The 27,649-nt window shown below is 24.3% G+C and overlaps 5 protein-coding genes across 7 annotated transcripts; 2 read left to right on the top strand and 3 right to left on the bottom strand.

Annotated features, from left to right (window-relative positions):
* Positions 1-4,451: 4,451 nt before the first annotated feature.
* On the top strand, positions 4,452-10,619 carry LOC128957904 (max dimerization protein 1-like). The gene is made up of 8 exons (XM_054303722.1): positions 4,452-4,859; positions 4,922-4,952; positions 5,588-5,681; positions 6,079-6,108; positions 9,095-9,131; positions 9,197-9,274; positions 9,414-9,639; positions 10,387-10,619. Exons 1-8 carry the CDS (start codon positions 4,833-4,835, stop codon positions 10,497-10,499), a joined length of 636 nt encoding a protein of 211 aa, XP_054159697.1. The 5' UTR covers positions 4,452-4,832; the 3' UTR covers positions 10,500-10,619.
* A 1,693-nt stretch (positions 10,620-12,312) lies between these two features.
* On the bottom strand, positions 12,313-15,354 carry LOC128957843 (uncharacterized). 2 transcript variants are annotated; one of them, XM_054303668.1, is made up of 5 exons: positions 15,160-15,354; positions 14,553-15,088; positions 13,327-13,386; positions 13,141-13,195; positions 12,313-12,531 (listed from the first exon to the last, which is right to left on the bottom strand). In XM_054303668.1, the coding sequence occupies exons 1-5, from the start codon at positions 15,200-15,202 to the stop codon at positions 12,473-12,475; spliced, it is 753 nt and encodes a 250-aa protein (XP_054159643.1). In that variant the 5' UTR covers positions 15,203-15,354; the 3' UTR covers positions 12,313-12,472. The 2 variants fall into 2 exon arrangements, with proteins under 2 accessions (XP_054159643.1, XP_054159636.1); XM_054303661.1 differs by lacking the exon at positions 12,313-12,531 and having other exon boundaries at positions 12,785-13,195.
* An 80-nt stretch (positions 15,355-15,434) lies between these two features.
* Positions 15,435-24,275, top strand: LOC128957770 (phosphoacetylglucosamine mutase-like). 2 transcript variants are annotated; one of them, XM_054303586.1, is made up of 6 exons: positions 15,435-15,541; positions 22,219-22,340; positions 22,411-22,481; positions 22,572-22,701; positions 22,859-23,798; positions 23,874-24,275. In XM_054303586.1, exons 2-6 carry the CDS (start codon positions 22,252-22,254, stop codon positions 24,246-24,248), a joined length of 1,605 nt encoding a protein of 534 aa, XP_054159561.1. In that variant the 5' UTR covers positions 15,435-15,541; positions 22,219-22,251; the 3' UTR covers positions 24,249-24,275. The 2 variants fall into 2 exon arrangements, with proteins under 2 accessions (XP_054159561.1, XP_054159569.1); XM_054303594.1 differs by lacking the exon at positions 15,435-15,541 and having other exon boundaries at positions 22,170-22,340.
* On the bottom strand, positions 16,412-17,462 carry LOC128957656 (uncharacterized). The gene is made up of 2 exons (XM_054303464.1): positions 17,409-17,462; positions 16,412-17,308 (listed from the first exon to the last, which is right to left on the bottom strand). The coding sequence occupies exon 2, from the start codon at positions 17,297-17,299 to the stop codon at positions 16,412-16,414; it is 888 nt and encodes a 295-aa protein (XP_054159439.1). The 5' UTR covers positions 17,300-17,308; positions 17,409-17,462.
* A 170-nt stretch (positions 24,276-24,445) lies between the features above and the next one.
* Positions 24,446-25,191, bottom strand: LOC128957893 (tetratricopeptide repeat protein 1-like). The gene has a single exon (XM_054303711.1). It carries the CDS (start codon positions 25,085-25,087, stop codon positions 24,446-24,448), a length of 642 nt encoding a protein of 213 aa, XP_054159686.1. The 5' UTR covers positions 25,088-25,191.
* Positions 25,192-27,649: the final 2,458 nt, after the last annotated feature.

Genomic DNA, 27,649 nt, shown 5'->3' with positions numbered 1-27,649 from the left:
TTGTACTAAATATAATAGTTATTAAATGGTTAATATAGTTAATAGCAAACAGAATAGTTATTTATATGTTATTTAAAATTATGTGATTCGAGTCCACAATTAATATTAAGCTATAGTCCGATACAGAGACAGTTAGTTACAGTTTTTATTTAGATTTCTATAATTTCATAATTATATACTGTATTTATGTAAGATTTAATTTTAACATACAATTTAACATTATATAAAATTTGATATAAAATAATATTTAACAAAAAAACATGTATCGCTTAATACACCTAAATGATCATTGATATTAATCAGGGTTGCTAAAGGGGGGGGGGGTAAGACGTCTTACCCCCTGAGATGGAGAAATTTTGGCTTTTACCCCCTGGCCTGAAGCCAAAAAGTTAGGGGGCCCCCTACCAATTTACGGCGCCGAAGGCGCCGAAATTTTTTTTCAACTATGTAAAATTTTATATTTAACAAAATAATAAATATTAAATTAGTTTTAATATAAATTAATAGTTTATGTATAGAAAATAAATAGATAAAAATACTTAATTACATCAATTTAACATTATTTACACTAGTTGGGGCACTCCACGAGAAAAAATAAATTCCCACCAATTTTCAAGAAAATTATTGATTAAATTTTATTAAATTTTTTAGCTGTTTATAAAAGATAATATATATTTAATTTCTTATTAAAAGTCGAAAACTAAAATTTTTAGCTTAAATTTTAAAATAATTATATTTTAATATTTTTAAACTTTATATAAAAATGTGTTAGTTATGTGCTTTAAAAAATAATAATTATGATATTAAATAAATATTACATAAATAAAGTTGGGGCACTCCACAAGAGAAAAATGTTCCCTAATAAATTTTTAGTTATTTAATAATTATTTCTGACAATATTATTATTAAGACGTTATAATAAATACAGTACTATATCATTAATTTTTTAATTAAAATCAATTTTTTAAAACTAAATAATTGTATTTTTAATTAATTATCATAATTATAGTTATATATATTTATGCATTTCTTTATTTTTTATATTTTTGTAAAAATGAATATTTTAGATAACATTTTGAGTATTGAGAATTAAGTTGAGAATATTTTTATTAGTTAATTTATAGATAATTTAGTGGAAATTTATTAAGAATTTATAAGGAATTAATGGGGATATAGTGGGAATTTATAGAAAAAAAGTGGGAATTTAGTGGGAATTTAAAATTTTTATATTAAAATGTGTTAGTTATGGTTCAATATAAAATACTATAAAAAGATATATTCTTAAATTAAATTAATTATTATTAAACAGAATTAATTAATAATTATTTGCCAATTTTATTTTTATTATTATTATTATTAAAACGTTATAATAAATACAGTACCATATCATTAATTTTTTAATTAATAACTATTTTTTAAAAAACTACATAATATATTTATTTAATAATTATAATTATAATAGTTATATATATATATGCAATTCTTAATATTTAGAAAACATTTTGAGTATTGAGAAATTAAGTTGAGAATATTGTTATTAGTTAATTTATTGAGAATTTAGTTGGAATTTAGTGGGAATTTAGTGGGAATTTAGTGGGAATTTAGTGGGAATTTAGTGGGAATTTAGTGGGAATTTAGTGGGAATTTAGTGGGAATTTAGTGGGAATTTAATGGGAATTTAATGGGAATTTAATGGGAATTTACTCAAATTTGGCAAAAATTGTCGTTTAAAAATGCAATAAAAAATGTTCACCCCCCCTATACCCCCCCCCCCCCCCCCAAGTTTTTTCGAAAATTTTGTCATTTTACCTCCCCCTATACCCCCCCTGAAATCGAAAACCTTTAGCAACCCTGATATTAATATAAGTTTAATTATTAAATCTAAACCATTACATTACTTAAATTGTTATTTTATTGATTTCAAATTGAAAAAATATAAACAATAAGCATAACTAGTTAGCTTTATTATATTAACAAGTATTATATTTTAAAATAAATTATACGATTATAAAACTGCATAAAAAAACTAAAACATTGCATCAAATAAAAAATATAGTTTTCCATAATTTAATCAGATATATGAACTAACAAATACAACTCTATCGGATTATTTGCATAAATGATTTAACTAATTATATTAATATTTATTTATTATTTTATTAATAATTGTATTTAATTTATAACAATAGATAATCTGTAATAATATGTTAAAACATGTGAATTTTATGATGTTATAGACTCTATAATATAGAGTAATAGTAACAATAAGTCTTAAATTATGATCGCATTTGTTATCTAAATTCAAGGTTTTATTTGCAATGTTTAATAATTAGTGTAAAACTTTATAAATCATAATCTGTTATTAGATGTGAGCTCTCATTGAGTGTTAGTTTTCATGTGGTTTTAATCAAACATTAAATCCAATGAATTATGTCTTTCGTGTCAAATAAACGATATATTATTTAATACAAATGTGTTGTTTATGTCTGTATCGGTATTGTATGTGGAGGTCAGCGCACCCGTAGTTTTGTAAAGCCTTTCACATGTTTGTCATTTATTTATTCAGTTTTTACTATTTATTCAATTTTACAATAACTATGGATTTCACAAAAATTATTTTTGAATTACAAATCTATATTTTAATTAATTAATTAATTAATAACAAAAATAAAACTATCAATACTTGTAAAAATAGAAACGTAACTGTGCCTTGCTAAATTTGAGGCTAATTTTTTAAATTAATTTTTATATGATAAGTATGATATACATTATAAATAATAATAAAAATATATAATATTAATTTAATATAATTTAACCAACTTCAACAAATCAATAAAATACAAAAAATATATAATTAATAATATTGAAAATGTTATAAATTTATCTAAATATTTATTTATAAAAAAACTTTTAAAATATGTTCAGTTATTCAATTTTTAAAATTATTATTTTGTTGTTAATATTAATATTCGTTTATTTTAATAAATAATAAATAAGTTTATATACAATATGTAAATTATATCCATAGAAGTTTAACTACAGTATATATTGTCATAAAAATAATTTAGTTATTTAAAGTAATGTATATTCAATATATTTTAATATTTTATAAACAAAATACAAATAATAATCACTAATTTACTTAAAATTTTCTTTATGCAAACTATTTTTTATGTAAACTGTAATTTTTAATATAATTAATAAAGATTTGGTAAATGAAACATTATTTATAATTAAAATGTAAATTATATAATATTCTCTGTTGTAAATTATAACTTGAATTAAATATGATAAAAATAACCTTTAGTTAACATAACTTGCCAACTAGGTGATTTTGTAGTATTAATAATATAATACAAATAAATTATGTAGAAATTTAATAGTAAATTATATATGATATATAAATTATATGACAGGTTAAATTATTGTAATATTATAGTTACAATTACAAGTCAAATAAATAATTAAATCATTTTGGTTTTGAAATATATATCATTGACATAATGCAATTTATTTATGTTTCTAACATTATATAAAAGTTACTAAATTATAAAATGTAATATTATTAATATACTTAAATTTATAATTGTTTTTAACTTATATATATATATATATATTTAATACTGTATGTACAGTGTATACCATATATGCATGGTTTTGATATTTATATAATAATTAGGCACATGTTTGGTGTTCAATGCTATACATGTAATGTATATTATTTTGATTATACTGTAGTGTAGTCTAACATATGATTGACTATATATTCAACACAATCACATGTACTGTATTAATACAACTGAAATAATAATAAATTGAAAAATCACTTAATGTTTATTCAATAGGTTTTGATTAACAAAATTGATAATTTGTGTACAGGTTTTGGTATAGGGTTAACATAAATAAAGTGATTTAACCTAAAATGAGGTCTACTTTTCATTATAAAAATGTTATGCGATTTGTGAGGAAATGAGGGCTCAATCACTGGTTATGCAACCCATAGATATGTGACACTCAGTTACCATTCATTTATTATATCAATTATACGCTTAACAATACAGTAGATCTGATAAAATAGGAAATTAATTAATTATTATATTTTACTTTTCAAACATATATATCAATTATTCATACAAATAAGTCTTAATTATAATTCAATTAACTCAATAACATTATTGTGATAATAGTGTAACAAAGTTACCTATTGTTATAATACATATTATACTGTATTATACTGTAGTTATTGTTTGTTGTATAACCCGAACCAAAGCCCGAACCATAACCCGTATGGATGTAGACTCTAATGGCATGGAGTATATGGTGTGTTGTGTTGTTTGTTGTGTTGACGTAATAACAGTTTGTCTAATAATGGGGAGAAAGTGGGCACTGATTGGCCAATGAGTGTCAGTGTTGTTGTGTTGCAGTCAATGAGCGCATGACTGTTGTTGTGCTCTAAGTATTGTAAGTATTGAATGCATTGAATGTGTGTTGAGTTGTGAGTCAGCTATGGATGTATTGAATTGAAAGCAATTGAATGACTGCTCACTGTTTGACATCAACTCAAGTCTTAATAGTTTTGAGATACGACTCATTTTGACCATTGATTTGAACATTGATTTACCGTTGATTTAACCATTGATTTAACCATTGATTTGAACATTAATGTTGCCATCAATTGGTACCAACACTATAGTGACAATTGGACACAATCTGCACATAACAGTCATCATCTCATTTATGATCCAATTGTATCATTCATTTGTATATATCATATGTGTATATCATTAATATAATTGAAATCCTATTGATTGACAAAACTGACTGCCATTGAGATGATGTCCATCGCAGCACTGATTCAGGTATGTGACACCTGATGGCTGTCCATGAATGTCACCATTAATTGGTTTGCTATCACTTATAGGCAGCAGAGTATTTGGATCGTCGAGAAAGAGGTGAGACATATGTACGACATATCATATGATGACAAATGTTGTCATATATTTAGCTTAAGTTTAGTTATGTCTTGTTTGACCACAATTTGTGTTTTATTTATTAGAGTTATAGTTTAGTTAATATTGAGTTAGGATTTATCAATTGAATACTATGTTGTAGTGGTTTATGATTAGTGCAAATGATAGCAAAATAATATGTTTGTTAAACTAAATATAAGTTAAATTAAAAATATATATCAAGTGTTGGCAAACGAGTCGTTGAATGGCTGCTCAGGCAGTGGTGTGTTTGCAAAGCATTAGCCAAATGTCAAACCTATGATACAAATAATGTTGAGTTAACTCAACGACAGCTGATTTTGACGTTAGAGACGCACAGCTCAGCCATTACTATATGAGACAAACAGCCAAACACTCATACCTTACCCATACTATACCAGTCTCTACACAATGCCATACAATATATGGTATATACTGTAACCTCAATTTGTTTGACTCTTTACGCAAATACATTGAATGTTATGTTAGGCATATATTAGGGCTAAAAATACAATATTATTTATATAAATGGCCTCAATATGATAGCAATTTATGGACAAATGAGACAATAGATCTAATAATGTGTTTGTTTGATACAGAAGCAGAACACGGATATGCGTCCACTCTTCCCATTACACATGATCTCAGTCTGACTCGTCGTAGGACTAAATCGAAGAAATCTCAGGGAAACAGGTAATTGTAAACACCTTAACCACCAGTGCTTTGTTGGTCAACACCTGTTTTGCTAATTGTTTTCATAATTTTCATTTACACTTAAATGAAAATTTTTATCTCAAATTTGAACACAAAACAAGTCATAGCTATCATTACTATATAATATGCATAACTATACACATTATTGCACACATGCTATCCATGCAATCCATGCAACACTACTTTGTTATAACTAAATATTATATAACTAATCACAATCTGAATCTCACACACAATCACACATTAATACACTGAATGCAATGCCCTTTACTTTGCTTAAGTCCGGGTCAACACATTTTCATATACAATAATATTGTACAATATATATGATAGGACTGTAATAGACATAATAATAATATTTTTCTAACGATTACAGAACAACTCACAATGAATTGGAAAAAAATAGGTAAGTGTTTATTGTATTTAATTTTATATAATATTTAATAGTAATTATAATAAGAAATAATATTGTAAATAGTCTGCATGTCTCACATTGTTATCATGTAATCCATATGACTGTAACTCAAGCCATACATACTGTATATACAAACACACATTGATAGTAAACACTACATATTTTTATAATAAAACATATACCTAATTGACTCTCCACTCAATCTCATTGATTACTTAATTGAAATTATTTTCTCAATACATTTTCTCGTGTATACATCAGCACTGTTTGAATTAAGTTTTGCAAAAAATACATTAACTATTAATGGCATTGATTGTAGAGGTATTGCATCGCTTTCTTGATTTGACAAAAATAATTAATAACAATATCATACAGTATTACAGTATATTAGTGTTATAGACGTCGATTGTGGTAATAGTTACACACCTTGCAATTATTAAAGGCCATTATATACATGAATTATATGGCATATACGGTAATTATATATATATATATATATATATATACAGTATATATATATAATATAACATTTACTAAATTATTCAAATATATTAATTTCAATCTCTCTTAATATTTGATTATAGCATTTAATGTATTTAACGTTAAATTTGTTTTTAATGTGTTCAATACAACGCATTATATTACTATAAACTTATTGAAACTTGTAGTATAGTGGAAATAAATGATAAATATAAGTCAATGCTAATCTAAAATATAAACAAATATAAGACAGATTAAGCTTATTAAAACCGATTATCATTTATTTTATTTGAAAAATTATTATTAATTAACTTAGGTGCTGTTCACATATTACGTTTGCACTTTAAAAAAATGTAGATCCCTACCTCCCCTATGTTCGCATGTAGTCATTTTTAAAAATTACGTTCACATGTACCTAACCGCTAACCCCCCCCCCCATCACTAAAAAAATAAAATATCTAAATGCGAACGTTCTAAGATCTCTACCCCTTCCATCCCTCCCCTCTTTCGCAAGTTTGCTTTGGCCGACCCCTCCCCAAGTGCGAACGTAATATGTGAATCACCCCTTACCGGTAAATATTTTATTGAATGAAAATTAACATGTATTAACTAAAACAGCATTTTGTCATTATAATAGTAATTAAAAGTAATTAATAGATTAACTATATTTGTAAATATATATAATACAACTATTAGAAAATATACAATACTTTTACAATACAATAATTTTAATAGGTTTAAATTTTTCTAAATGTTATGGTTATGCAATACTTATGCAAATTGTGACATATTTTAAATTGTTGTGTATAAGGTTAACCTTTATTTGTACAACTTTTTGATAAATTACATTGATATACATTTAGAAACGAAAATACCAATTGATTGATTGTTTTGAAATATATTTTTAGTACAGTAGAAGCAAAGTTAGTTAGTTATATGAATCTACATATCATAGTATTAATGTTTTGTTGTATTGTCGACACTGAGACAATTGTAGAACCATTAACTAAAATGATTGAAATAAATATATGATATTAATATAGTCTAATGGTATGGCATGTGTTGGTAACATATGAAGCCAATGGCCACCAAAAAGTTGATATTCCTTTGTTTAGTTCAAGACATATACTTTCACTATTTAAATGTTGTATTGCTTTAAACCAGTATTTCAATACTTGTATAGCATGTATGTGAGCCTCAGTTCTTGTCTTTAATAATATTCACAATATTGCTGTTCTTAACAATCAAAATACTGTATATTAAAATAAATAAAAAAAAGTATTAGTCATTATCTATAATATGATAAATAAATTGTTTGAATAATTGGATCAATAGCTTAATATGATTATTGATGAACATTGAGATCTGGTACTGAATGTATACGTCAGTCGTAACGTTTATACCATCCATGCTATCAATGGCAGGCATGGTATGACTTGAAGACAAAACAAGGAAGAGTTAGCTAAACGCATGTCTCTGTGATACACACCTACAGTACAGTATATTACAATATATTATTAATTGGATAAATTGATTTCAATTTTTAATATTATTCTCATTAGTTTATACATTAGTGTATATTAATTGACTGATATGTTTCAAGTATGAGAGGTGTTTCCGTAACTAAATTAGCAGTAATATTAACAAAATAAATGCAATGATTTAGACACACAAACATTTTTGATAACATTTAGTAGTGAAACAACAAACGTATTCATTTGCAATGATGTTTGCCATCAAATAAATGAATGATATTTTATATCATAAGACACATACAGTAGATATCAATTGTTTAGTTTTATTATTTTTATATCACACAAATAAAACACAAAATATATGGATATATAGTGAAATAGTTTTCAATTACATTGATGTGTTGACTTGAATTGTAAATAGGGTTGAATTATCCATTTATTTAATCATTTGATTGAACTCTAAATTCAATTTAATACCAGATTTTCGACGCATTGCACACTCAAAGAGTTATGTTATTAGTTTAAACTAAAAAAACTGTTTATCATGTGATAAATTTGATCTCAAAAAGTAGTAAACAATATTCAGGGGAAAATAATTCTCATTTTAGTACTGTAGGTGTGACTCACAGGCCGGGTATGTTGAACTCCCACTGTTCCCCACCTAAACCCCCACTAAGTAGTTGAAAGTTGTCAGAGCAGAGTATCTTAAAATGATATTATTCTATATTATATGCATTACACTCTTTCAATGCCACTCTAACCTCCCTTTCCTCAATACTGTTCACATGATTAACACCAACATTACAATGAACTTAGTTTTGAACAATTTATTCACATAACCTCTATATATGATAGAAAACACTATCATCTCATTCCCTCTTATTAATAACTATTTTGTCTTAATATCTAAGATTATTTAAAACATAATTGATATTTAATGAATATATGGCTTGAGTTTGGTTTCATTTTGAATTTATATATATTTTGATGACTAATAATGTATGTATTGTTTGTTATGAAAGACGGGCACATTTACGTAATTGTTTGGAAAAGTTGAAGGTATTTGATAAATGAGTTGATAGTTGAATGTATGGTAATGTTGTTGATGTTTGATATGATGACAGGAAATGGTACCCCTGGGCCCAGAATCCAGTCGCCACACAACTCTTGGTTTGCTTACTAAAGCCAAGTCTTTCATTAGAGTAAGAGAATAATGCTTTAAATCCTATTCATTTCATAGCAATTATATTGCAATTGAAATGTTTTTTTTAATTCATTGAATTTAAAAGTTATGGTAATCATTATAACAACAATAATAATGCTATTTATATGAAATGCCAGAATTTAGAGGAAAAGGATCGCAAACACCAAACAACTAAAGAGCAACTGATGAGAGAGCAGAGGTATCTAAGGAGACGTTTAGATCAGTTACAAGAAATGGATTTCAAAGAATCACTTCACAAAAGAAGAAGTATTAGTGAATGCAGTTCTGGAATGTCCAGCATTTCATCAAACTCTGAGCCCGAAACTAATGAAACCCTCGACTCATACGAAACTACAGAAAGTGGTAAGAATGCAACACTTTGTCTTCAATGCCATCTCTTTGTCGGCCACTGTCCCCGACATGTGAGAGATATCAATATCTTCTCCGCTTCTCTTATCTGATATTTGATGCAAACTATAGTCAATCAATTACTATCGCATACATTCGGCGCTAATATATCGATATTGTTATTAATACTTATTATAACTATTAATTGATAAATATTTATTTATTACACAATTGATTCATTTTTAAATATTTTGACGCATTGCTTACTGATTGCAAACATTATTTTATTTACTAAATATTATTAGTTATTAAATATTTATTTTATTATCGTTAATTTAAAAATGGTTAATAAAGTTGTTAGTTGTTAAATATAAATGATTGTATATATAAATGTTATGTACATCCGTTGGTTGGCAATGAATGGCATTGTTTTTATTTGCTGGTCATTTAGCGTCAACACTGTGACCATCGGAAACACAACAATGACTTATTGTTTACTAAATAATAACTTAGATTTACATATTGACTATAATTAAGTATATAATAGAGTTATTGTGATGAGACTAAGCTTTTATTATTTTTAGTAAATTTTAGTAATTAGTTGCTTAACTCAAACGGCATAGCATTTGTCAATAAATTGAAACCATAGATAGTAAACACATAAGAGATTTGGAAGAGAGGGCGATGTAGTAGTAATTGATGTGATGTCGGGTTCATCACTAACCACAACCTCATGTTTTTGTTTCTCTATCGCACTGTTAGCTCGACTGTTGCATTCGTTCGCACTCTTTAAGGTGAAGGTCGACCACAACGAGCACAAGGGATGGCCGGTTATAGAGAGGGGCCAAACAAAGAACTTTTCGCTTAATCGTTAAATATATTACTAAACGTCACTTCCAGACCCATGCACTTCGTCCGCGCTTTTAGTGTCACTACTCTTAAAATATAATATATAAATATATATACAAAGAAGCCATATATATAATATATATAAAAAGTTTATACTGTATTGTTTGCTCGTTTGGGCACTCAATTGCTTGTTTTGACTGCACTGCCACTATTAGGCTGTGCTCTAAACCATCAACGTTACTAAAAACAATAACATTTGTTATATAAAAATACAAGTAATTAATAATTGATGGCATCTGTAGACATATACTCAATATAATTAATATATAATTAACAAAAGCACATAAGTTGCCAGTAATTAGTGATAATTTTATCGACTAACTGTCCACTTATGTGTCAATTCATCAAAACAATTATCTGAAAAATATTTTTTGATTCATTATTTGTTTTATCGTTTTTAAATGAGTTTTGTTTTTAATGTAAATTATATATCAAATTAAATCTGATTTATAAGAATTGTTTGCAATCTTATATAGAATATCACATTATTTTTAGTTAATTATATTTATATTTATTTTTGTGCAAAATTTTAAAATTATGTATCATTTACATAACGTAACTGCAAATATATATATATATATATTTCAATAATGACAATATATATTATATTCTGGACACAAATAGACTCGTTTATCTAAACAAATTAGATATAATTTTCATTATATATTTATTAGTTAATTATTAATGAAATGTTAGTCGTCAGAAACGAGTCTCGAATAAATCAATTTTTCACATTTTGTATAATTTTTAAATATTTATATTAATATATTTTAAGCACATTTTCACAAATTCTGGTCATTTTGATCATTAAGTTTTAATGATTTAGTGATTGAATAATAAGAATAAAAATTTTAAGTTATATATATATATAAAAGCTTATTCTCATATAAATGAAACATAATTTTAAAACTACAAACCAAACCATTGATAATATAAATTCATTTGTTGTATTATTAATTTAATGTTTTTAATTTAAAATTTAAAGGTGTTATCTTATAATCAGATTTAATTTGAATATTTTATTGCTTTTTTGGATGCAATCATCCAAATCATGTCCAAAAAAATTTTAATGTTTATATTATTTAACAAGGTGATAATTTATAAAAAAATATATGAATTGTATTGATTTCATCGATTGCTAATACAATTCAACGAGTTTGTCAAATGACAAGTTATTAAATTATATATTTTGGTTATTAAGAGCTTCATATCACGAGTTTTGGTTATTGATAAAAATATATAGTAGTGTAGTATTACTATCAATAAATACACGACTTGTGATTAGACTGACCCACAATTGAAGAATAGATTGTAATATATTATATGCAAAATAATGGGATCAGTCTACTTATGGCCAATGGTCACAACCACTCAGATTAATATCAATAACAATAATATATGTTAGACTAAAATTTTTACCAAAATTATATAAATAACTTGTCAAATTGATATTATTGTAATAAATGCAAAATAAATGTTACTTTTTTATTAATTAAAATAAGTAACAATTTATGTATACATATTGAGGTATTAGTTAAAAGGTTTTATTAGAAGTTAATTAGGAATAATCATTAAAATCATTGTATATCATGTTTATGCATTACTTCTAATGAAAAAATAATGTTAAATAATATAATTATCAAATGTTCAAACATTATAAAATAATTTGTCACATATTAATATATAAATAATTTTGTCTAATTAATTTGTTTGCACAATGATTACAACACAATGATTGTTTATATAATAATAATTGATGTTAACATATGATTGAAATAATTCACTAATAAGATAATATATCAATCGTAAATTTTAGTGCAATGTTATTGTTGACAAAATAATTATAGCCATAAAATTAAATGTTAGGCCTATTGTCAACTAAATCGACAATTTTTGTTATATGATGTTTGAAATAATCGGTGAATTATCGTATAAATGTCTAATTGATATGTTTGGTCAACTGCTTCATCATTCCAAACAATAGAAACTTCTTTGAACCTAATCATACAAATAAACAATTGTTAATTTTTGTAATTATTAATATATAATATAATTGTTTTATTAACACACAAATTATACTAAATGCTAAATCAAAGTTTAATTGAAATGAATTTATTATATCATATATCATAATAATTAAATTCATTTCAACTAGACTTTGATTCAGCATTTTAATAAAAAAAATGCTGTATTAATGTAATATATAGATTAGTTTGAAAAACATTGAAATTGCAATTTCTATAAAATATAAGATCATTGTTTTTTAAAAAATGTCATAAATGAAATGATTGTAAATTAAATACTATAAGAATAATCAAGAAATGGACAAAATTTTGTAATTAATAGTGAAAAGTCAGAGTAACTGATTATAAATCGCACAAAAATATTTTTAATTGAAAGCATTAAAGTGAGTGCTTTTCAGATATTTTATAATTGAGACAAATGTTTATCACATTTGATTTGAATTGTAATAATGTTTTAATACAACAGTATATCAAAGTCTAGTTTACTATTTATATAAAACAAGTCTAACTGACAGACAATTATTGTTAGTTAAACAAAATATGTGAACAATTTTGTAATAATAATGATAATGAAAATACAGACCGAAAATTGGTGTCAACTGATTGTCGGGAATCGCAAACTGTTTGTTCTTTGGGTCCTAAAGTGATCAATACATACATACATACATTTAATATCATTATTATTATATATTATTGTGATTAAGTAACACAAATTTCAATGGACGCACAAAACAACAAACAAATTAATTGAAATCAATTGTCAGCTAACCTGAAGATTGTTGTCTTTAACGTAAGACCAGATCCGTTTGACCACTTCATATCGGGCCATCTCAACAATCACAAAATACATTCATATTATTAAATTAATATATTATTGTTTGTATATATTTAAGTAATTGCGATCCTTATTAATTAATTGATTATAACACTAGTAATTGATTGATTAATAAACTATTGTAGATAATGTTCATAAACTAAAAATTGTTTCAATAATAATTTATGCATACATTTAATGTGTGTTATTGAAAATGTAAAAAAAAAATAAAAATTTAAATATAAAATTCATTGCATTATTTCAATTAATTTCAATGTTAGATATCTATTGATTTGACCGCAATTGACGGTAAGTATTAGATCAATAAAATTATTATTTTAGTTACTAAGACAACATATACTGTATTATAATATAGAGGTTTTAATACATTGAACATCTGTAACAATTGAAGCATTTATTTAAACATTTAACTTATTTTTAGCCATAAGTCATAGTAATCTAATAATTAGATAATCGCACTAATGATTGAATGATTTGAGCAAAAGTTTTGTCACATATTATATACCGAACCTATAAGTCCTTAAAATTGCTTTCATAGTCACTATAATACAGTACAGAACAAGTAGTTAGTAAAGAGTTATTTAATTTTTATTAGTTATTAATTAATCAAATATCTATCGACTTAAAGGAATATTGTATTTCAATTGATTATGTATTCAAATTTGACTTAGAATTGGAATTTAATGTTAAAAATGAAATATCAATGTCTTTGATTTATTATATCTCTTAAGGAAATTAATAAAATTAAAGACATTTAGAAAGTTAGTATTCACAGCATATCATATGTTTATAAATATATTCATTTATATTATAAAAATATACAATAGTTTTATAAAAAGATAATTATTTCATAAAATTTGCACTTTTATTATGACAAATACGTTATATTTATATTTTTCATATACCAGAGACTTATTGATGTATTATTGATGTGATTGATATTTAATTAACTATACAATTATTGATAACAATTTTAAATGTTATTTAAATTTATTATTAAAATGTTTTAGTGATAATTAGGTGATTATCAATAGCTACCATATTGTATATCTAAATATGTCATTAATGGTTCATCCAATTTATTCAATTGTTTAAAAATTTTCAATTAAAACAAAGTGTAAGTCATTTAATTACACGTAAATTAAATTAAGAGTCAATACCTCTTGTTGTCCTAAGAAGTGCGCCAATTCAGTAGATAAGACACACTTCTTAAGGTAACCTTTATTTGTATTTCGTTTTTTCTCAGACTTGTCTTCATCACAATTATCTTTCTTCTCTTTCTTCTTCACTGTCTTTCTCTTTTTCTGTGGTTTAAGACTATTTCTGGTGACTCTTCGGGTTGAAGTCATTTCTTCTTCGTTTAGTTTTCGTGCAAATTCTTCGTCATTCTTTGTTATGTTCTTCTTGTCTTTTTTATTGATATCGTCTTCAATATCACTATCACTACTACTATCACTCTTTTCATTAGTTTTAGTGTCCACTACATTGTCCTTCAATTTCCTATTATTAATATTATCACTGATTTTGTCTTTACTTTTCTTGTGATTTTTTTGACTTAAATTATAAATAACATCATTAATGATATCATTAATTTGTTTCTTATAAGAGTCGATGTCATCTATTTTAAGTCGATTCTTGAGCTCATTCCTCACCAGTTTGCTGGTCATCACATTAAGATCAGCTGACTCTAAGATATCTGTGGATAAATCAATTAATCAGTTGATTATAATCAACAAGTTTTTAGTGAAAATGTGTGACAAAACAAACCTTTAATAGTATTTGTGAGCACTTCTTGAGATACTCGAGCCATAGTTGCATCCAATGAAATCAGTGATCAATTAAGTGACTAATCTATGGCTAAAACAATGCAAACAACGAGTAAATGATTGGATTAACAAATGAGTCGATTGTCTCTCCATTTAATACATTCATTGGACAGTCGTTTGGTGTCTCTGTTGTCAACATTATGTTTGTTGTCATTGAATTGAATACACTGTCAGTGACTGTCAGTTACTGTCAGCTGATGTATGCATTCATTTGATTATATTATTGACTATATATTCAATCATATCATAGGCTTATCAAGTGATGTAGTCTTCAATCACTTCAATCACTTCAACCATTTAATCGTAAAACCAATTGTTTGAAAGTAAGTCAATAGTTATATATATTTCTTAATATATAAATTGATTTCAATTGATTTCATCTAATAAATAGTAAACTCTTGTAAATTACAATTACGTTAAATTATTTCATATCTTGTAATACATTGTTATAATGCTAATGATATTACAAACTCAATCAATTAACATAATATTACCAAAAAGATGATAATAATATCACTTTAATTAAAAAATATAATAACTTTATTGATTAAATTTGTTGATTTATATTTTATTAAATCAACAAATTTTTTAACATAATATTTCAGTCATAAAATATTTAGTAATTTATTCAAATAGATTATATCATATATATAGATATATATTCATAGGCTATATCTATCTACAAGTATTATATATAATGAAATTAATAAATATAATTTATAACAATATTTTTATAAATTGTGAAATTTTATTATTAAATTGATAAATATTTGATAATTAATTAAATGAAATTTAACAATACACATTTATAAGTTATTTAGTTTATCACCAATTATTAATAATAATAATGTTAATCATTTTCACAATTAATATAACATATATTATTTAAACAGTATTTATAGATATTTAAAATTTTATTGAATATAATAACTATTAAATATTAATTTATATATAATATTATTAAACAAACTTATTTGTACATTATTTAACACATAGATTATTAATATCGTTTTAATAATTTTATTTTATAATTATTATTGAATTGCATTGCATTTAATTGTGTCGTTTTATATGATATTTAATGAGTATTTTCCAAAGATTTCAATAATAATTATTAATATTAGATAAAAATTGATGTTTTAATAATAATTAACACAATAATTGTTAGTAATGTTTAGATAGGTATCAATAATTTAAGTATCAGTTTGTTGTTCAATAATGTCTTCATTGACACTCTGAAGCCAATTAAATATCATTATATTTCGATCATATTTTGAAAGTGGTTTTCCTTTTTGTCTTTCAATGTCTTTGACGGTTAAGCTGATGGACCCATCAGGTGATCGGAAGCATAGATTCATTAAATCAAACGATTTGTAAATAGTTTTATGAGAAGAGTTATCACTTGATAATTGAAGGTTTGGTGTTTTGGTTTTATTGAGAGATAATTTGTTTTTTTCTATTGATTCCATATCTTTGGTATTATTAATGGCATCACAAGTAGTTGCTTGCGATGACCACTCATTGACATTGATTTGGCAACTATTATACAGTCGACCAATAGCTCTGAGTCTTCGTCTTAAATACATTTGTCTGACTTTCTTATTGACTGATTTGATGAATTCAACGCTTGAAATGGTTGGCGATTCTAATTGTTTGGCTGACTGTGCCTGAGGTGAGGGTAGTTGTGATGTGGAAAGAACTGGATCTCCGAGATTAACCCACGTTGAACACGAACGGGAAGTATAGTCTAGTCTTCGAAGGTTTGGTAGTTCCAGACGACTTATACCACCAAACAGTAGCACTTCCGACGAACTCTGGCGAATGGCTCCACTCATTGCACCCGAGGTCTCGTTCAGACCACAAATATCTGACGTCGAAAAACTCTTCATTAAACCTAAAACAGCGGACGACATCTCACAACAACTTTTGATGACATCAGACTCTTCTTCAAATAAAATCTCATTGAATTTGATTCCCGAAGAACTTCTTCGATTGATTCCCGAACCATACCGTTCTGATGGTATCTGAAGCAGTGTAGCACTTCCCGATCGGGTCGACCTCACTGTTGGTTTTGAATCCATTTGTGGTCACTATTATATAAAATAAATTATTTTTTAATTTATTCAATGTTGATATTAGATAAAAACTTATAATTTATTTAGCAATTCATAAGACATTAATAACTCTTACAATTGCTATGAGTTGTCTCCAAAACTTTTTAAGCCGACAGATATACACACCGTTACAAATGTTACACATATTCCTTATTATAGTAACACTAATATTGTGATTATAATTGTAAATTAATTTTATGATTTTACTGATTAATTATTAAATATACTGTACTAAGTACTGTGTATCATTGGAAATTATTTTTTTATAATGAATTATATTATTTATATAAAATATTGCATATCCCGTAATATTTTAATTTCTCTAAAAATATCAAATATAAAAAAATTGAGTTTTTTCTAATCTGCTAATCTGACACTTGTATTGATTATGAAAATATTTGCCCGCTTTTGGTGACAACATAATCAATTATAAGTATTATTTTAAAAATTTATAATTTAATTTATAACAAATGATATAACCTTTTGAAAAATATAGATTAAAGTTTGATGAATATTCCATATATTTAATATTTAAAAACTTATAATGAATAGTTTATTACATATAATTTATTATATAAAAATAAATTCAATTTTATATTAATTTTCAGTGACACTTGAATTGCTTAAGTATATTTTTTGAATTTTACAACAATATTTTATAAGTAATGTAAATATAATTTTAGTATAAAATACATATTATTTAATTTATCAAAATATAATTATTCAAGACATTAATGATTTAAAATTGAAGTTATAGATAATAATTTATTAAATTTTGTACATTAAATTATATTATTTTAGTATTGAATCTTATATAGATGTAAATTGTGTATATGTTATTATTAACTTATTATTGTACATTGTATATCATATAAAATTTAATAGTCAATTAAATTATTTATTTAAAATATAAAAATCCTAATTATATTATAATATAAATATAATATAATACTATAGATCGTTTAAAAAGTTATTGTTGTGTAAAAAGGTGTAAAAATATTTCTAAATATCTATCTAATGGCTAAAATCTATTATTATTATTTAATATTTTTAAAATAAATATTAAAAATAATTATTTAATAAAATTATTGCTATAAATTGTGAGTAAAATATTGATTTTTTGTAGTACAATATAAAACTAGTGTACCGTAATATTTATAAAATATAAATATAAGAAATAATATTGCTTTTATATAAGTAATCAATTAAATTGTTTGACATTTAATGCTATAATATTTATTAAATGATAATTATAAGAATTATATATATATATACTATATATGATATATTGATGAAAGACTCACCTCTAAGATGATCCACTTATTGTAATAATAATAGTAGTATTCATATAGAAATATATATCATATTATAAGTACAATGGCTTCAAAATTGTTTTTACTTTGCAATAACAATAAATATTCTTAATAATAATAATAATAATAATAATAATATTTTATACAACTATAAAAATAATAGTTTTTTTTTATTTACTGTTATATTAAAGACAAAATTATATATATAATTTAGTAATTAATGTATAATTTTGTTCACAAAATTTAAAATTTAATTATTACTAATATTATTTCTGTTTATTACAATTATATATTAGTATTATCACATGTAATATTTATATAGAAATATTATAAATAAATAATAATTATTATTTGATTGTTATTTTGGAGTTGATTTTATGGTCAAAATGTAATTTATTATTAATTGTCTTTTGTCAGTGATTGACAATCTTTGAAAAGCATTGTAATGTATTTGAATGTAATGTTTAGTTTGAATCTAATAAATACACTGATTTGTGACAATTGAGGCAAAACTGCGGTCGCATTCACTCTAAAGGATTTGCTGTCAAAGACATTGATCGGCGAAGAAGAGACACAAGAGTAAGAGCCAACTCAACATCACATATGACCACATCATCTCATGCGCACAGTTATCATATAATACCATACAATACTCTACTATACCATAAAATATTAGTCCATACCTACCATTCCATACCTATATAATGATTGAGTATTACTTTAACTCAATTAAATACAAAATATTAGTTTTAACTATATTATGAATTTATTTATACAATTATATAAATTAATAAATAAAAAATATTTAACAGTAATTTAGAAATACAAATAATTTGTTTAAATTTCATACAATATTTACGTTAAATCAAAGATAATATTAAAAGTTAAACAGTACATTAAATATCAAATATAAGTTACAATTTTTACAATTAATTATAATTATATTTCAAGTCACTCTTAATTTTTTAAGTTAATATTATTAATATATTAATATAATGTGCATTTTTAACTGAATAAAAAAATTAAATTTTGTTAACTTAAATATAGGATATCTTGAAATGAAGTTTAAAAAATGAGATCAATATACAGTAAAAATAATAATACTGTGATTATACAGTAATTATTAATAATAATTTATTACGATTATTATAGTTGACGCTAAAAATTGATTGTAAGTTACGAGCAAATTGTTGTTTACCTTGAAATTATCTGTTAACTTGACTTCAATGCAATCACTAATTTAACATCTAATGGATGTTTTATAATGAATATTATCAATCAATATTGTACTTTGTATAACAAAAATGATTTTCATTAAAAATTTATGTCATTCATACTTTTACTTTGATTTATTTTTTCTAATATTTAATCAATTTTTTTCATGAGATTATTTTTCTAATAAATATACTGTATTATAATTTAAGTATTCATAAAACTATATATGTCATTTGGTATTTTATATAATTAATTTACAACAATTGAACATTAATAAAAAATAATAATTTTTTTATTATATGATTATTTAATTATATTTCTGTGAATTTTGTAAATAGATTAACCAATAGTTTGAATGAATGGTTTTATAGGTAATACATCTAAGTTCGTGAGTTATTGATAACAAATGATACAAATAATAAACAATTGGATTAATTTTATTTAAATTGATATTAATTTGTTATCTTATTATATATTTATAAAAAGTAATATTATATAATTCTTTATAAACACTAACATAATTATCACATAAACTATTGTTTCACTAAGAAAATAATTATCCAGTTAATTTACTATTACAAAAACAATATAATATATATTATTCTATATTAAATATACTGTACAATAGATCATAGATTGAAAATATTTCATTAATAGTTATTATTAGTGTATTGATTAATAATTTTTTATACTCTATTAAATAGTTGTTATAATAGTTGCTAAAAAACGTCAAATAGTTGTTAAAATAGTTATTTAAACTGTATTAAATAGTAGTATATAGTTGCCAAAAAAGCCAAATAATTATTGAAATAATTATTTATTTTCTTATAAATATTTCAACTGATATATAATTCACTTGTTTTCAGCATATTTACAAAAATGATTTATATAAATAAACTAATTATTTTTATTGTTAAAAAAGTAATATGAGTTGATAACAGTTTACACATTTTATATAATTTATATAACTATTACTTTTTGTTTTTACATATATTTGTGCAATATTTTACAATTTTATGCTTATATTTTTCAAAATAAGTGAAATAGTTATTTATAAGTTTTTATAGTTGCTAACCTAACAAATAGTTATTTATAGTTATAATAAAATTTCGGAAATAGCGTCCACTGGTCAAGTTAGGTGGACATACTAAGTCCCAGTTATAAGCGTTAAACCGACAAAATAATTTTTTTAGTTGGAAATCAAGACACTAGTTATTATAAAATTGCTAAAAATACATTTTTTAAATCACTAAAATAAAAAATTAATTTAATTAGTATGAGTCAATAATTATTTAGTGACAATAATCACAGCTATTAGTATCATTATTTAAATTAAATTTATTTTATAATTTTCAGTTGAAAACAATACATTTCATTAGTCATTATTAGAAATGGGTTAATAGAAAGTTTCTAATAAATTTCCGTGAGAAAGTTTCTAGAAAATTTCCCATGAATAAATTTCTATAGAAATTTAACTTTATTGTTATACTATGGGATCCCCATATCTATATTTATTGGAAATACTATAAATATATTAATGAGACATAATATTGTACAAATGGGATACCTATATAAATAATTATAATTATCCAATAATAATCAGTTTTGTAAAATTTTATTTTATGTATCATAGTTTAATATAATTAAATAAATTATTTTTTTACTTTAATTAATAATTAAAATACTAATACTAATACTAATATTTAAATATTACTTATAAAAACAATGTTAAAGATAGCAAATATCGAGAAAACAAAATTAACCATGGGGATTCCATAAATAGAAATTTCTCTATTATTTTATAAATTTCTCTTTTTTGCCAACACTAGTCATTATTGAGTTTTATTTACAATATAATATAATAATATATATTAACAGTATATGTATTATTTATATAATACAATAATACACTGTTAGCTAATTTCTAGAGTTTATCACTATTTTAGTTTCTGTATGTTTAGACAACAATGTTATAAAAAATGTTTTACCAGTTTGTCAATCATATCTAAATATACCTTTAGTTAATACAATAGTTTTGTAGTTCTAAGTAATAATCAAATAATAACCTCAATATTTGAAACAAAAATGTTGCTAAACATGAATTCCTTGTCTACATTGATATGTTTAAGTTATTTAACTAAAGGTTAGATAATTTAGTTTTGATAAATATTTGCTGCTGGTATTACTGTATATGTATATAAAGTATAAATAACATATTTAATACAATATATTCATATTAATATATTTTATGTTATTTACTTTTAATTTTTCTATTAATTACAATTTTAGCAAATATTATATATGAATAAGTTTTCTATGACTTTTTGTTTGACAATTTACTAAAATTGAATTTTAAAGCTAAATATCGTATTTAAATACATCCGATCAAAGATGAATGAGAACTTTAATCAATTATTATCTAAAAATGCAAGAAATATTGACAAATTCATTGCTTACGGAACGGCAGGTTTTCGTGATAAGTATGCCATACAATAGATATTAATTAATATTTAATTATAATATTTAATATAAATAATTTATTATTAACAGAGCTATTGAATTACAACATATTATGTTTCGAATGGGAATATTAGCTACACTTAGAGCACGAGTAGTTAAAGGTATGACCATTTGTTAACCATTAAATTAATATACAATCACACTATACTTATTAATATAAATATATTACTTATTAATTTTATAATTTTTAGCAACAATTGGTGTTATGATAACTGCATCGCATAATCCTGAAGAAGACAATGGCTTGAAATTAATTGATCCAAAGGGGGAAATGTTAGACCCATCCTGGGAGTCGATCTGCACTTATTTGGCAAATATTAAGTATTTTATTATATTATTAAATTGTAATAAATATCAAGTAATAGAAAAATTATAGTCATATAATATTTAATAGTTATTATTTGATATTTTTAATATAACAAGTATTTTATACAATTTAAAATGTATTTTCAAATAAAAATATTTGTTTGTATTTTAGTGACAAAGAATTATTGGATTCAATTAATAAGTTAATTGAAGATAAAAGTATAGATATGTCAGTAGTGGCCCATGTTTTGATCGGAAGAGATACCCGTTCTAGTAGTGAAAGGTTACACAAAGCAGTCATCGATGGCATACAAGCAGGTGATGGCAGAGTCAATGATTTTGGTTTGGTTACGACACCACAAGTCCATTACGCGGTGTTGTGTTTTAACACTAATGAAGAATATGGTGAACCCACAGAAGTTGGATATTATAAAAAGTTGTCCAACGCTTTCATTAAATTGAACGGAGAAAATGGGTCACAAATTGTGGCCAATAATTACATTCCATCGGTAGTTATTGACGGCGCCAATGGTATCGGTGCCATCAAAATAAAACAAATGAAACAATTTTTAGGCAATTCATTAAATATAGAAGTTATTAACGATGGAAATGGTGTACTGAACGCCTTCTGTGGAGCAGACTTTGTCAAAGTTCAACAAAGAGCTCCAAAAGATTTGCAACTTGAGGTCGGAAAGAGGTATTTAGCATTTGATGGCGACGCCGACAGAATCATCTATTTTTATAAGAATCAAATCGATGGTTACTTTCATATGTTAGACGGCGACAAAATAGCAGTTTTAATTGCTTCTTATCTAAAAGATTTATTATCTTCCGTTCAAATATCAGACATCGATTTATGCATCGTTCAGACGGCTTATGCCAACGGAAGTTCAACTAATTATATTGAAAACATACTTAAGTTACCCGTCCATTGTGTGCCAACAGGTGTCAAACATCTCCATCACAGAGCATTACAGGCAGATATTGGTGTATACTTTGAGGCCAATGGTCACGGAACTGTCACTTTCTCTAATAAAACTGTTAATCGCATCAAACTTTGTTCACACGAGACATCTCTAAAACTCTTAAATTTTATCGATTTAGTTAATCAGGTATTATAGATACCGAATATTAAGGTTATTATTATTTTTATTTATCATTAATAAAATAATGTCTTATTTTCAAAGACTGTCGGCGATGCCATCAGTGATATGTTAGTTATTGAATCCATTTTGCGAAGTAAAGGACAATCGATACAAGATTGGGATATGTTGTACACTGATTTGCCGAATCGTAATATTAAAGTCACTGTCAAAGATAGAAATGTCATCACCACTGGTGATGCCGAACGCAAAGTGTTGACACCAATTGGATTACAAGACAAAATCGATGCCATTGTAGCTAAATATGGTCCAAATTCGCGATCATTTGTGAGACCATCCGGTACTGAAGATGCCGTCCGAATATATGCTGAATCGACAACTCAAGACAACACCGATTCTTTGGCTAAAGAAGTGGCAAAAGTTGTTTATGATATGGCTTATGGTGTCGGAGGTCTTTGATTTTATATTAAATGCGTTGAAACAACTATACTATAAATTATTTTAAATTTTATTATAAAAGTTTATATATATATATTTGTATTATTATTATTATTATAAATTTAATATAAGATAATTTGTTAATTTAAAATCTATATATTTACCAATAATTAAAACTTTTATATCATTGATATATTTACAATAAAATTACTTTTAAATCAATTATTTTGAAAATTAACAGAATATCCGCCGGTTTCAGCATTTTGTGTGAGTTTGAAGTTATCAGTAGACATACCAAAGGGCCGAAGCACCAGATTTCCCAAGTCTTTCAATTTAGACATCATTTCTGTCTTCAATTTCTCATTTCTTTCATTGATTTCTTTCTGCAATTCATTGATGGCAACCATTGCTTCGGTACACTTTGGGTTCAATTCAAATACTCTTTGGTAATCTTTCAGCGAATCATCCAATTTGTCACTCATTTGTCTATATATCTGAGCTCTTCTTAACAATGGTTTGATGTAATTGTTGTTCAAATCAATAGCAGCGGTGCAGTCATCGAGTGCTTCCTGGCGTCGGTCGCAATGTAAGAGAGCGGCCGATCGGTTGCTATACATAACGGACCGATCGGTGACAAAGACGAGGGGACACATATCGAGGGCTTCGGTATATAAACCAATACTTTTGTCGAATATTTCTTTCTTAAAGTTGTCGTTTCCCTCATTCTTCAGTTCAATTGCTTTGACTTTCAATTGCATCAATTCTTCACTTGTGTGTTCTTCTATGTCTTCATCCATATCTGTGTCCACTTTCGGTGTTTTGTTATCATCGACACAATGACTATCATTCATACCATTCATTATTATAAACTCAGTTCACTTCAAGTGTTAACAAAAAAAGTCAAACATTTAAGACATAAACAAATGACAAAACATTACTAACATTGCAATCGATGTCTACAGATGTCTACAGATGTCACTTGAGATGCATTTCTGACCAAATGTCAGACAAAATAAATATATTAATTGTTTTATATTTATTAAAAGTTTTCAATTTTGTAAGTATTTTAACAAAAAGTTTAATTTAATTTACAAAACTTTAATACAACTTAAATTTATATGATATACATATACTGTACTATTATRTTATTATATAGTCTATCATATATAGTATACTTTATTATTATTATTATCACATTATTCACATAATTTTTAATTAATATTAAATTTACAATAAATTAGTCAATACTTTTATTTTGTTTAGTTTTTTACAAAAATTATAAATTACTATAAAATCATTATTAGATTATGAGATTATAGTCTTAGATGGGTTCCTATTATACATTATAATTGTGTATTATATTATGTATTATAATTTATAATTGATTCAAATCATTATATTTAGGCACTATTTTAATTTGTTTTCAGCGAAACATTTTTATTTTGTATAATACATTAAATATTGTATAATAAATAAATATATATATTAGAGGGGGGGAACCGAAGAATTTTTAGGAACCGGAACCGAACCGTAACTAAAACTTAGGAACCGAATGAAACCGGAACCGAACCGTAATCTTACATAAATTACGTTAATAATATTAAGGGGGTAAAAAGTGGGCTTAAAATTTAAAAAATAGATTTTCATATTTTTATTTATTGTTATAAAATACGGTTAGAATTATTATAATTACTATAACATATAAGCTTATAAATATAATTTTATAACTATTAATAGATTAATAATTGATTAAAAATAGAAAAATTTTAGTTAATAAATAATTAAAAGTAATAATAATTAAAAGTAATAATTAAAAGTTATAAATAATTAGTTTTAAATGCTATATGTTATATTATTATAAAGCAATAATAGTTAAATAAAAATATTTAAGTATATTAACAAAAGTATTTCTAAAGATAATTTTATTTGTGCTATTAATTTAAACTCAAATCGGTTTTTAATTAAAACCGTTTTAAAACCGAAAGCTAAAAACAAGAACCGCAACCAAACCGGACCTGAAAACAGGAACCGGAACCGAAACACAAAAACCAAAACCGTGATAAAACCGTTTCGGTTCCGGTTTCATTCGGTTTTATGAAACCGAACCGTTTCGGTTCCTCCCTCTAATATATATATATATATATATATATATATATATATATATGATTAGAGTTCGATCAATACAAGGGATGGAAGTTCCCTAATGAAATCCCTCCAATTTTTCAGAAAAATAGGGAAAATATTTATTTTCTTTCCCTAGATGTTAGAAATGAAAATATATTTTATATTTCTACACTAAATAATATCAACGCTTATTTTTTTGCATAAAATTTCATTGAAATATTTAAAAATAAATTTGAATTCAATAAATTTAGTGATACTAATTAACAATAGCACTCAAAATACAGTTTAATACAACATTTGTTGTTTATATTAAAATAGGTGGCAAAAGGAAAATAGGAAACTTTAGGAAAATAAAACGAGGGAGGTAATTTTACCGAACCATATATACTGGTACTCGCAATTGAAAGAGACGCATTTTATATATAATAAAGTAACTTTGTTTTTGTGTGACCCATGTGTTATCTACAAATTGTATTTTTTTACAATTAAGTACAATCATCATTAGTCTATAATTGTCTTATTCAAGATTTTTGATAAATCTTTTTATTAATCTTTTACATGGGTTAAAGTACATGACGTTTATGCCATAAAAAACATATATTGTCCTGTAATTATAGAAACAATTAACAAAAATATTAATAGAATATATTCTAAAGCCTTATGTGTGAAGTCTTGTCAGACATAATAAAAAAACTAAAAAGATGAATGAGTAGATGTGGAAGACAAAAAAAGTTCATAAAAAATATCAAAAGTTAAAATCGAAAAATTGTATGAATTTATAAAAATATTTCACAAGTTTTCTTGAAAATAAATAAAAGAGATATTATATTATTTATTAAATACTAAATAACATTTGCCAACAATTTTCGAAAGATATGTATAATATCTCTAAGTACTATCTACTTTTACTTCTTATCTATGGGCTACATATGCAAAAATATAGCAATTATTATTTTAATATCAAATAATAACGGATTTATAAAATGAAATTAAACCTTTTATATATCATTATATTCAACATATATTGCTTTGTCAAATTACTATTTGCTTTGATTAATCTAACACTTCTTTGAGTGTAAAAAATCAAAATTTGTGAAGGGGTCCAAAATGGTAATCGAAGGGGTTTTCGATTTAAAATCATAAGAAGTGGTTTACTTAAGATATTCAAAATTATCATAACAAATGAAGAGATATTATAGAATCAAATGACATATAAATAATTAATTAAACTTCAATAACTTTTTAAAAAAATTAATTTAAAAATGTAGTTATGAATGCGTCTCTTATAATTGCGATCC

Source organism: Oppia nitens, unplaced genomic scaffold, assembly GCF_028296485.1.
Source record: "Oppia nitens isolate AA-2021 unplaced genomic scaffold, nextdenovo-longstitch-racon4-pilon3 scaffold13_pilon_pilon_pilon, whole genome shotgun sequence".
Lineage (NCBI taxonomy): Eukaryota > Metazoa > Arthropoda > Arachnida > Sarcoptiformes > Oppiidae > Oppia > Oppia nitens.
The sequence above is the reverse complement of the archived record's forward strand: the minus strand, read 5'-3'. Positions and strand labels throughout refer to the sequence as shown.